The 12592-nt window shown below is 33.7% G+C and overlaps 2 protein-coding genes across 2 annotated transcripts in view; both read left to right on the top strand.

Annotated features, from left to right (window-relative positions):
* LOC127528918 (uncharacterized) overlaps window positions 1-12592 on the top strand; it is a 469030-nt gene that overhangs the window by 193264 nt on the left and 263174 nt on the right. The window lies entirely within an intron of this gene.
* The window catches only part of ubr3 (ubiquitin protein ligase E3 component n-recognin 3), a 279977-nt gene that overhangs the window by 182280 nt on the left and 85105 nt on the right, over window positions 1-12592 (top strand). Inside the window, 2 exon segments of the mRNA XM_051930608.1 lie at window positions 3361-3497; window positions 6470-6555. Of these exon segments, the coding sequence (XP_051786568.1) occupies window positions 3361-3497; window positions 6470-6555 (223 nt within the window).

The following is a 12592-nucleotide window of genomic DNA, read 5'->3' as shown; positions in this document are numbered from 1 at the left end:
GTATTTGAAAAATAGATATTGAATACCTGGTTCTTTTGAAGCCCTCTTATTTTAGAATGCTTACAGATGTGGCCATGTTTAATGGAATTTTTTTTCAAATGTGCTTGCATCGGTTAGATGCTTTTATAATATATATTTATATGTTTGTTTGCTTATTTTGCATGCCTGCCCTTGGGGCATATTTGATTTTTCTTTCAAGTCCTGGCTCAAGTTAATCAAGTGTTTTTTTTGTTTATTCTTTATCATTTGTCCAAGTTTATTCTAGAAATAATTATTTGTTTAAACTAATATATGTAAATGTTAAAGTTGTTTTTTCAAGTACAGGATTACAGAAAGTTAAAGTCTATGGCAACAGTCGGTGATAAATTATAGAAATCAGTTGTGGAAAGATACCAGTCCATCACAGGAGACACTTGGACATACACAAACACAGTCTCGCATACAATAAATGTCTAGTATTGAGTTTAACACTCAGCTAGTCAATAAGAAGTTATATGTAGATATAGCGGTATATCAGTCACTAAATATTTGGATTACAGCAATAAAGCCTCTCTTAATATAAACTTAAGGTGCATAGACTTGATTTCCCGGGTAGTACCGTCAAATATTTGAGAATCCGTATGGCTCCAGTTTTAGATGTACTCGTATACGATTTAAAACTATTGTTGAATAACCAAGTTATGTTCATGATCTTTCCAATTGCTAATAGTTATTTTTAACTGTTTTATTTTTTTTTTAGCTATTATACATGTCTTTTTTACTTTAAGTAATTTTTCCACAGCAAGTGTTTCACTTTTCAAAGGAAATGTATGCACAGTGCTTTTAATGTTTCAATGTTTGTTATATTACAAATCATTCCCCTACATCTTGTTCCAGTCTGTATTTTTTGTTGCAAACTCGGATGCTTAATAAGAACATTTGTAAAGACAAATTTAGGTATTTGTCAACAAATATATATCAAAATCCAAAAATTTATATTTTTAGGGTTCTTATTTTAGTCTGCTAAAAATTTAAAGCTTTGGTAGAAGACTAATCTGTTTGACTGGGTCACTCAGGATTCTTGTTATGCAAAGTCTTGAACTCCCCCTTTTTGAGGATCTTTAGTGATTTAATTCTGAATTTGTCCTTTGAGCAATATGCAGGAATTTAACTGAAATAATAATAATAATAATAGTAATAATATTGTTCATATCATGTTGAATTTACAAGTATTTAGCCTTTATTTAAAAGCTTCTACATTAAAGGTCACTCTTTGAACCAGTTATGGTAATTAAGCAACATGATGACGGTCATTTCAAGTGGTGACTCAATCCAGAACAACAAGGTTCAGCAGGTCTTCATCCTATCACAGAGAAAGTTGTGTTGCAACACTGATGGAAGCTTGTTTTAGATGGCTTTTTTACTGTGGTGTCATTATTTTGGTTCTGATTACCTCCTTTGTAAGTCACTTTGGATAAAGCATGTGCTACTCAAGTAAATGTAAAAGTAAATATAAATTTAACATGTCAGTTATAAATGAATGTACAGCCCACATAACAATTACTGAATTTTACTTTAGCAACTTAAAGTAGGGTAGCACGCTGCTGCCTCGCAGTAAGGAGACCTGGGTTCGCTTCCCAGGTCCTCCCTGCATGGAGATTGCATGTTCTCCCCGTGTCTGCATGGGTTTCCTCCGTGTGCTCCGGTTTCCTCCCACAGTCCAAAGACATGCAGGTTATGTGCATTGGTGATCCTTTATTGTTCCTAGTATGTGCTTGGTATGTGTGTGTGTGTGTCCTGCGGTGGGCTGACGCCCTGCCCGGAATTTGTTCCTGCCTTGCGCCCTGTGTTGGCTGGGATTGGCTCCAGCAGACCCCCGTGACCCTGTGTTAGGATATAGCAGGTTGGAGAATGAATGACTGACTGACAACTTAACGTATTTACTCACCACAGCAAAACAGTTTTAGCATTTAAGAATTAAACATAGTAATTTAATTCTGGCAGTTCTTACGGTCTTATGGTCAATAAAATGTGAGAAAAGTCAAAGTTCTGTTTATTGCCACTGAACAAAAATTGGTGAAACTTTTCTTAGCTTATTAACTCATACTCGGCAACATAACAACACCTAAGTACAAACAGTACAAAACATTTACACGAAAATCTTAAAAGATAAAAGCTATAATTTAACACCACACTACAGAACGCTTAAGACAAGTAGCAAATTGTGTAAAGTATCACATATGGTATTAGCATAGTATAATTGCTACTGTAAAAACAGTGCATAATATGTGCAGGGTGTAGACTGAGGGGAGACCACAGCCTTTGATTTTCCTTAGTTTTCTCTCCAGCTTCTTCCTGTTTTTCTCAATAAAGTTGCCAAACCAGGCTGTGGTAGACAATGTTAGTATATTACAAATGTAAAAAACATTTTAAATTTCCTCATCTGATAGGGGAAGAAAAGTCTTTGATTAGATTTTTTGAGGTCTGCATTCAGTTGCCAGGATAATCTCCTGTTAATATGAGTCCCTTTAAAAGATTCCATTCAATTCAGTTGTTTCACCTTTGAGCAATACAGTTTCATGTTGTGGCTGAGATTAATTAGCATTTTCTTAGTCTTAGTGCTGTTAGTTTGGATGTCATTATTGTGGCAGCAGGAGGTAATTTGCTTAATGTGGAAAAAAAATCACAGACACATCTTGCTACAGTTATAAGCAGTACAATTTTGTAACTGGAAAGTTTAACTTGAACCACCATCCAGATTAGTAGTAGTATTTGGGAAATCTAATGTAATAAGTTAACAAGTTATAATATTTAATACCTGATCTCTTGCCTCTTTCAACAAGCAAGAGAACTCCTTTTGCCATATAGGAAGCCATATTCTGGGGTCTGCTATTTTATGTCTTTTTTTTACTCTGTTGGCAAGTTTTTGGTCATTGTTGTGAAGTTGACATGTGTGAATGACAAGTTTCTGAGACCTGCATTAATTAATCAAAAAGTAAGATTCAAAATTTAAGCATTGTTAATAACATAAATGATAAAAAAAATAATAAATGAAAATAAATAAGTAATATGGCAAACAGATTTTTAGATTTGTGCCGCCATGCTACTAATTCTGTAAGACATATGCCAATGCATGTTCTAATATGATATCTGGGTTCCTTTATATTTGATGTTGTATTAGAGGCCACAAGACATATTAAATATAATATTTCAATATTTCAGGTTATGATTTCAAAATCCATTCTTTATCTTTGAATAAGTTGTAATTTTGCTTTAATAATTTTTGCTTTACATAGTGTAACAATTACTTCTAGCCTGCTTATGGCATCTTAAGTGTTAATTTTGCCACTTTTGTTTTTTCAAACGTATTTTTTTATTCAGTCGGAAACGAACCTCAGCAAGGAAATGGAATCCGTAATAAAAGATATAAAGAATACAACACAAAAAAAATACATGGATTACAGCAAGAGCTTTGGATCCCCGGATAATGACTTTCTCTTTATGTACTCAGTTGCAAGGCAAGTGGTTTTGCAAATGATTTTTATGATGAATTAGGCATAATTCATATTCTTTTAATGTGTCAGTTATGCAGTTAAAGTGTGTTTTTGATTGAATAAAACTTAAATGTTTGCCATGTGCTTGCCTCTGCCCATAGATGTGTTGTTCTTGTACTTTCATGGTCCATAGCGTTGATACATGAACTTGAACATGTAGGTTATCTTAAAGCAAGGCTTCAATGTGTTACTGTGCCCCAGAGGTGTATGTACATCCCACAAAGAAGTGTCTATCTCTTTGTGCACCCAGTGCTTCCTGTTTAGCATTATATCTGTGGTGTTGATGCAGCTGCACTTTTGAATTATTCAGGAGCATACTGATACATCAATTACTCTGTGTGAATACTTAGACAGACTAGATGGCTGCGCAGTTTAGATTTTTTGCTTTGTGTGTGGCCACTTGTGCCCTTTAAAAAGGACACTACAAGTCCCTGTGTGGGGAACACATAAAATTGGAAATAGAAAAGAAGTCTGCATTTTAGATGTGTGATTTAGCACTTTTGAACTGTGCCATTTTGAGAAGCTTGTAATAGAACCTATTAAAGATACTGTCTCTAATAATTTCTGTAACACCTTAATCTTTTTTTTCTTTTCTACTGCATTCTGATATTGAATTCAGCTTCATGAGTAAATCATTTAGTTTTGCTTTCCCTGGTAGTCTCTGAGAAAAATTAAGAATCATTGTGGAGGTACTATAAATGTCACCTGGGAGAGGGCGGTGGTGTGTGGTTTACAATGCTTCAGCTTACTCCAGAATGCATACTTGGGTGTTTTCTAAGTAATTTCTTTTATTCCCAGTATTCTTATATTCAGATAACTTTCAGATCCCATGAGGTTTAAGGTGGCAGTTGAGCCATACTTTTTATTGCTAGTTGAAAATAATTTTTTTATTATATATTTATTTATACAACACCCTAGTCTCATTTGTATTCCCTTGATGAACCAAGGTACTATGATGTACCCTTACTATTCTGCTAGCTTATGTGAAATCCCAGGTCTCTGCTTCCATGCTGGTAGGTTTCAAAAGTTCAGTGAGCACTGCAAATCGCCTGAAGAGTGGAAAATTCCCCTGTCACACAAGTTGCCCTTATCAGCAGCAAACAGATGGAGCTCTACGCAGGAACATTATCAATGTTAAATTGCTTTTTCTCTGAGGAAAGAGAGGATTAAAGAACCGCTTCAGAGCTTGGTGGCATAAGCTGCTAACTTAGGGATAATAATATTCCTCTGTTTTTTTTCTTATTTTAGAAAAACAGCAAACTCATAAAGTAATGTATCTTATTGGAATCACATCAGAAATATCTTTAGTGTTAGAGCACAAAAGTCATGTAATCATTAATAAGTAAATTCAAATCAAATCAATGATATTACAATATCTTCTGAAATGATTAGAAAATCAGTGCTAATACTGTTGCTAGGTTGCAGTCTACATAAGGAATGTGAACATTTCAATGCTTACTCAAAATATTTTTTTCTTTATGCCAAACTATGTTAGAGGTTAGTGTATGAGTACAGTATAAACAAAATGGTGGATATATTAATAACTATATACAATGTTCTGTTAAGAATTAGCTAAACTTTACATTCACAGGAAAGTACATTCACAGGAAAGAACCCACATTTTGGCAGTAAAGTTGGTTGGAAAATATTGGTATGGATGTCTGGAATCATTAATCAAGCAGCAGTTTGGTGTGTCTTTAATGAATAAGATTTACAGTTATCATTTAGAAGAGTGCAAGTATGTGAGAGCAATTGATCACATGTAGCATGAGAGAAGATGCCTGTGTTAGTGTGGATCACTGAGATGATATATTTCAAGCAGCAGATCAATATTAGATAAATTTGAGTAAAACTTAGTTATTATTAGTTAAGACCTTGGCTCATCTCTTACCATACTTGAATGGTCATTTAATATATTCACTCCAGACAGAAGAAACATTCATTGATAAATGAGTTTTTTAGTTAGTAGTTAGTTAGTAGTTGAGTATTTTTAGTTAGCTTAAATATTAGTTAGCATGACAAGGTGAAATTACTGCATTGTGCACATCTTCTGCAGAACTGTGCAAGAGTGATCCTTCATACAAAAGCCATCTATGATATATTCTTCTAATGAATTTAAAAAGCAAATATAAATGCTGTAGTCTAAACATAGAAGAGACTAAGATATCAGACGCACTTCGTTTTTGCCCATAGGTTTGTCCTGTCTGTGTATGTATGAAATGCTGCAATGGACAACAAAAAATGCAAAAGTAGATTTGATACTGTATGAAAAATAATTTGTGTACTGTAAATAATAAACAAAGTGATTTACATTAATATTTAGTAACATTTATTTTATTAAGAATATAAGCATATATCTACTCCTTGTTTCTGTTAGTCTATTTCAATGTCCACAAATGCTCCTGTGAACCTAGTAATGTAGTGTGTGTTTAGGTTTAATGGTTTCTTGTTTGTCAAATTTCTTAAGTTCTGATATTCTTATATATATATATATATATATATATATATATATATATATGTGTGTATGTATATATATATGTGTGTTCTAAAATTCATTAACTTAAAGCACTATTTCATATTTTAAAACAGTTGTACTTTTTGTTTTTTATTCTAGGACAAATCTAGAATTAGAATAATAAACAGAAAGTGATTTACATTAATATTCAGTAACATTTATTTTATTAAGAATATAAGCATATATCTACTCCTTGTTTCTGTTAGTCTATTTCAATGTCCACAAATGCTCTTGTGAACCTAGTAATGTAGTGTGTGTTTAGGTTTAATGGTTTCTTGTTTGTCAAATTTCTTAAGTTCTGATATTCTTATATATATATATATGTGTGTGTGTATGTATATATATGTGTGTTCTAAAATTCATTAACTTAAAGCACTATTTCAGATTTTAAAACAGTTGTACTTTTTGTTTTTTATTCTAGGACAAATCTAGAATTAGAACTGGTACATCGGGGAGGAGATTTATGCTGTGGAGGTGCAAGTGCTGCTGCAAAACGATCTTGTATGAGTGAGTCAACCCACCATGTTCTTGGCTAAAATGTTGAGTACCATACACCTAAGTTCAGTCAATTCAATACCGATATTAGTGTCATTTTTGGCTTGCATGAAAGTGCAAATCTATTAAAACCATTTTTCAAAGTTTAATTTACTGGAAAGGTGTTAGAAAGGGTTTCACTAGTACATCTGTATTTTCTTGGAAAATTCCCTATTTATTTCTATAATTATTTATTAACTAAAAAATAAAACCTGTCAATCCACATTCTATACCTGCTTTTCCATTTTAATGGTTGAAAAGGCAGAGCCTGTCCTGTTACCATTAGGCAGAGGAATTGACTTTGGATACATTGGTAGTCACTTGTAAGTCAGAAACGTTGGGGGGAAAAAAGTGAACTCCTGTTGAGAAACCTTGCACAAATAGATTTAATATATTAACTCCATACAGTTAGTGGACAAGCTGAGGATCTGAACCTTGTCTTCTCTTAAGGCAAGAGTAATTGTGTTAACAGATGTTCTGGTTTATCTTTTTAAATGTTCTTTATTTTAAATTGGCAAAACCTTAGTGCAGCAATAGGAAATACCAGGAGAACTAGCAATAGTACCAGACAAATTGAAACAGCAGGTACCATCAAAGTGAGTTATTTTTTTCCCCATTTATATTTGAAGACAGCAATATAGTGAAAAAGTAATTGCTATTTTACACTCCATAACCTGTTTTGCCATCTTTAGCAACAATAATTATTTCCAAATGTTTTATATATTGTAGTCCTTGGGGCATTGAAGGGCTGTGGAAGACACTTGGGAAACTGCTTCTTGTAGAGTTTGCTTGTGTTTGGTGACATTTGTGAACTTCTGTACAGAATGTGATTGTTTCTAGTACTATCACAACATCTTAAACCCAATTTTAAATGGATAATTTTAGAACTCTGATTTGTTTGGTGCAGGTATTTTTTGTTTTGCTGCATGACAAGGCTGTGCTTTAACATTAGATTGTGATGGAATTTTTAGTTCTTTTTTATTTAATATTATGATGCAGTCCTAATGCAAAAAAGTATCCTGTAACCATGACACTACCATCAGTTTTCTCATGTAGTATGGGTATATTTTAGCAAGCTGAATTGACCAGTCATAAGCTTGTTATTGTGCATTGGTTTCCACAGTGCTACTTTGGTCTGGTTTAATTTTTACCCAGTGTCTTTCTGAGGCAGAGTTCTGGACACTAGCTCAGACAAGAGAGGCCCACAGATCCGTAGGTTGTATTCTAGTTTTCATTTTCATTTCTTACAAGTCTATGTCTTGCTTTGGAATACAGTTTGGTACAAAGGCTACATTTTCCTAATTTTTCTCTATTTGGCACTCGCACCAGTAGATTCAGAAACAGCTTCTACTCACAGTTTCAAATAACTTCTTGTCTAGAAGTTTTACCGGGTCCTGCTCACTAAATAGAGACTCAGGGCAGTTAATTTTACTTATTTATTTATTTTAAAAAAAATTTTTTTTAGAATATATTTTCCATTTGAAGCAAGATGTCTGTTGAAAAAAATCAATTTGTCTAAGGAATAATTTATTTCAGAAAGTTCATATCTATTCTGATCTATATGGGTATATAGCACCTGGCATAGGTAAAATGTAAACTTTAAAAATGAGCAGGGGTACAAAATATTAATATTTGTACTGAAATGTTTGTTTAAAATGTGAAATTTGCACAGTTTTCTTAAAGTAAAAAGTCAGTTTGTTTAAATGGGATTAATATATATATATATATATATATATAATATAAATAATATAATAAGATTAGCGAAATCGTGCAATGTTTTCGTTTCACGTTTTCACGCAATGCTCATTTTGGTTCTTCAATACAACCAATTTAACATGCATATGTGAAACAAAATACTTTATATACATCTGCTCTGTGAAAATCAATAGTAGATGAGTTGTGTGTTAGCAGTCGACAAATAAAGCCTATGTAATGGGACACACTTAGGAACTGTAAAACTGCAGAAACATTCAATTGCCATATGACTGGTGATAATGCAGGAGAAATCATATTCCTTCCGCATATTAAGATAGATACAGGTGATACTTCAGCAAGTAGATTATCATCCATCTTGCATAGACGTCAATATCCAATACTTTTAGCTTTTGCCATAAATATAAATAAATCTCCGGGCCAGAGTTTTGACCATGTTGGAATATACCCATGGACCAATAGCAAATGAAGCAAGCTATCGAGTGGGGTTGGGCCGCCATAGGCAGCCAGGGGTTCAAACCCCCAACCCCCCCACCCCCGTAATAATATAAATGTATGCATGCTTTTCATGACACCATGATGGCAGATCATTCAAATCATCCCTATTTGCTCCTCATATGTGGTGATCAATGTATGAAGGTTATGTCATAGAAAATAAGAAGACAGAACCTGAGTTTTGTCCAGCTATTAGTAATGAGCAAACCTGCTGAACTTTCTTTCCCTTTAGTTTGGCAATTCACAGAAATGTTCAGGAACTTCACTGAACTCGGCAAAATGATTTGAAGTCAATGAGGAAGAAAATGAACTGAAATACTTTAGACTGGATTATAATCATGCAGTGGTCTTTTAATGGTCCTTGACGGTGAGGGAAATGTTTGTTGGACTGATTATTGTGGCCCAAAATGTGACCTGAGCTATGAGACTACAGTGCTAACCACTACGTCACTGAGTCTTGCTAAGATAAAATGAATAGAATTAGATGTCAGAATAGTAAAATTTCCTGCAGACAGGAAGTAGGAATTCATTAATTCTTGAACTCCCAAACCCACCTGTTCACTTTTTCTGCTACCATATCCACAACACTTCTCACTCCTTCCTGTTTGCATCTGCTGTGCAGCACTCTGGGTAATACTATTAACGTAGAAGGCTCAGTATTAACACTAACACACCATGCAAAAAGACATTACCTTTAAGACTCGAATATATTGACACATTTTCCGTTTCCTTCTACATGGGCATTTTGAATTTAAATATATTCATAAGGTTTCCACAATTTTTTTGCCTACTACTGTTATCAGTGCTACATACCCAGTAGGGTGACTGTCACATCCAGCATTGACTGCTACAGCTCTGTGATGTCACTCTGGCTTCACAAAGCATCAAGGAGTGCCGAGGAAAATGTTTGCCTAAGCCTGCTGCACAGCAAATTTCCAGGAAAATATTCAGCAAACACAGCATGTTTACAGCAAGAAATGCTTTGGCAAATTTCGTTGAACAGAACTACTGGCCATACATTCATGAGTGAACTTGAAATAAAACATTGAGCTTAGCACAAAGTCCTGGGGGAAGGGTTCCTATGATTGTGAAAAACAAGGTAAATATATTCCTGCTAATTTTTCCTGAGTGGGGTCCTCAGGTCAGAGAATCGAAATTCTGTTTAGCGAGACTGGCTAAGAGTTCCAAGTCAGTGGGTTTAGAGGTACTTTGAAGGGAATTGTAGCATTGAGTACAGATATTAGTTACAGACAATGAAAACCATTCTGATTATTTATTTTTTTAATTGTCTGAGTGAGACAGAACAGTGTGTAAAACATGGAAAATAATATCCTTTATTGATGATGTGGCAATATGTCTGTTGGAATGTGTCCAGTTTGACAGTGAAATTAAAGTATGCTATCATCATCCTCACAAAGCACTTAATTTTGATTGACATGATAAGCTTAACTTTCTTACTGATACAACAACTATGGCGGAGAGAAACTGCAAACTACAGTGCAGAAATTTTGAAAATATTTGATCTGTTCTGTTTTTGATGAGATGGGCATGGGCAATTTCTGCATCTGTGGATATGCTTATTTAAATGTTGACTTCATGTTAGCTTTTGTGAAAGAGAGCAAAGAATCTCTATCGACTTGAGAAGTACATGAGTAATTTTTAATGTATAAAAGTTATTTGGTTTGTCCTAGGGACAGTTGTCGTTATCATCAGCAGTTACCTCTGAATTATTTCTATAGTTTAAAACATTTGTATGCTCTGGCATGTATAATGTAAAATGAAAATACCGAATTGTGACCCTTGTTTTTTCTGATATTATTTCCTGAAAAATAACCCCATTCTTTAGATTTATAGTAAATTACAGTTGGTCTTATTTGTATAGGTTCATTTTGCCAGGATTTAAAGAGCCTTGAATCCTGGCTCACTGCGTGGAATGTACATCATAGTTTATTCAAGATTTTTGGTCGGTGTATTCCATTGCCTTAAATAGGTAATACTATGCAATTAACTTGTTTATTATCTATATTTAATAATGTATCTGTGACTGTCACTAGTTTTACATTTCAGTGAAGAAAACATATTTATTGAGCATGTAGGTGTTTTAGCAACTGTTAGTGAAATTATTCTTTTCATTTAAATGTCTAAATAAGAAGCAGGGCATTGTTTCCTTAATTGTTCTGTCACTTCTTGGATAATGAGGTGTCTTTTGTGTGATTAAGCACAGCAGTCCATTTTACCCTTGTAACAATTGTAAAGTTTGTTGATTAGATATTACAGAAAATGGAAAGTAGTGTCCCAGGTGAGCTGTTACAGCAGCAAGCATCAGGGGAGACGACGGGAACAAATAGGTCAAGTGCTGTTTTAGTAGATTGTGTTCCAAGGGCAGCTGCTCTTGGGAAATGGAAATTAAGAATGATTGATGTACCTGTCTATACAACTGACTGGGCTAGTGTGACAAGAACAGTGAACAGTGGAAGATTACCTAGTGTTAAAAGCATAATAAGAAACTTTTAAATTGTCACGTGGGATCGACTAACACCTTCACAATGTTTCTGTTCATGACTGGGTGATATGCTTGGTCTGTTGATTCTATTATTGATTTGTGGTTACTGAAAACTATTTAAACAGAGAGATTTTAGGCCTCATTTGTATTAAATGATGTTTTATTTACTAGTTTTGCTCTGATGGAGACTTTAAAAATGTTTCTGTAATATTTACAGAACATATTTGCTTTTTCTGCTTTTGCTAAAATTCAGTTTGTAAGGTACTGTATAATTAAACTGACTAGATAATTTGGTCTTCAGGTGTTATTATGACCTAATAATCATAAAATATGTTGTTCATAATCTTTCAGCCTATCATCTTTGCAAAAATGAATACACTTTTCATTAGTCATTTTTTTTTTTTGTAATATATTTACATTGTCCTGTATAGGGTTATGTAAAACTGGTTCACAGCACTAGGAATAAGACCAGACCCAGCCCTCAATGGATCTGTACTCCATTATAAGACAGGCTCACACACTTCGATGCTTTTTAACGGTGTGCTGGTTTATATTTGCCAGATTAACCCTACATGCAAGTCTTGGGGATACAGAATAAAATTGTAGGTCCTGTAGTAAACCCAGTCGGACACAAGGAGAATATGTAGATTTTGCTCAGATTAGGAATACAATCCGGGGCCCCAAAGCTGTTTAACAACAAAATTCTTTATCTTTCTATTTCTTTGATTAGTGCTGGCTTGGCTTTCAGAAAAGTCTGTCCTCATAATGTAGTATTTAAATAAGAAAATCTAATCTATGTTACTTGGCATCTCGCATGTCTGTCCTGTAGTATTTCTGGCACATTTTGTTCATACTATCAAATGTTAATGCTCTAGGCAAGGTTTATCTTTTTAATACATGTACATTTTTATATGCTGGAGTAGGTTAATGTCCTAGTGCAAATAAGTCATTTCTTAATTTATTAAACCTCATTGAGGCTGCAGAGAATGTTATGATCTTACATTTTTTGTTTAAAAGTGATGCATAAAGGCTATATTTCTTTTAAGTGTTCTTTGTGTTAAAATTAGCTGATCTGGGAATGTTGGCTACTGTTTGTATTGATACTTATTTATAGCCAATTTTACCAAATCCCATTCATGAGAATGCTATTGTTATCACTTAATTATTTTCTCATGTTGTAAGTTTGTTTGGTTTATTTCTGTCTAATGGATATTAGTTGTTAGGTTTTTGTCAACTAAAAATTATAACTAGCTTTTATTTTGTTCTGAACTCTTTACTTGTGATAATTAATTTTGTAAC

Source organism: Erpetoichthys calabaricus, chromosome 8 (assembly GCF_900747795.2).
Source record: "Erpetoichthys calabaricus chromosome 8, fErpCal1.3, whole genome shotgun sequence".
Taxonomy (NCBI): Eukaryota; Metazoa; Chordata; class Cladistia; order Polypteriformes; family Polypteridae; genus Erpetoichthys; species Erpetoichthys calabaricus.
The sequence above is the reverse complement of the archived record's forward strand: the minus strand, read 5'-3'. Positions and strand labels throughout refer to the sequence as shown.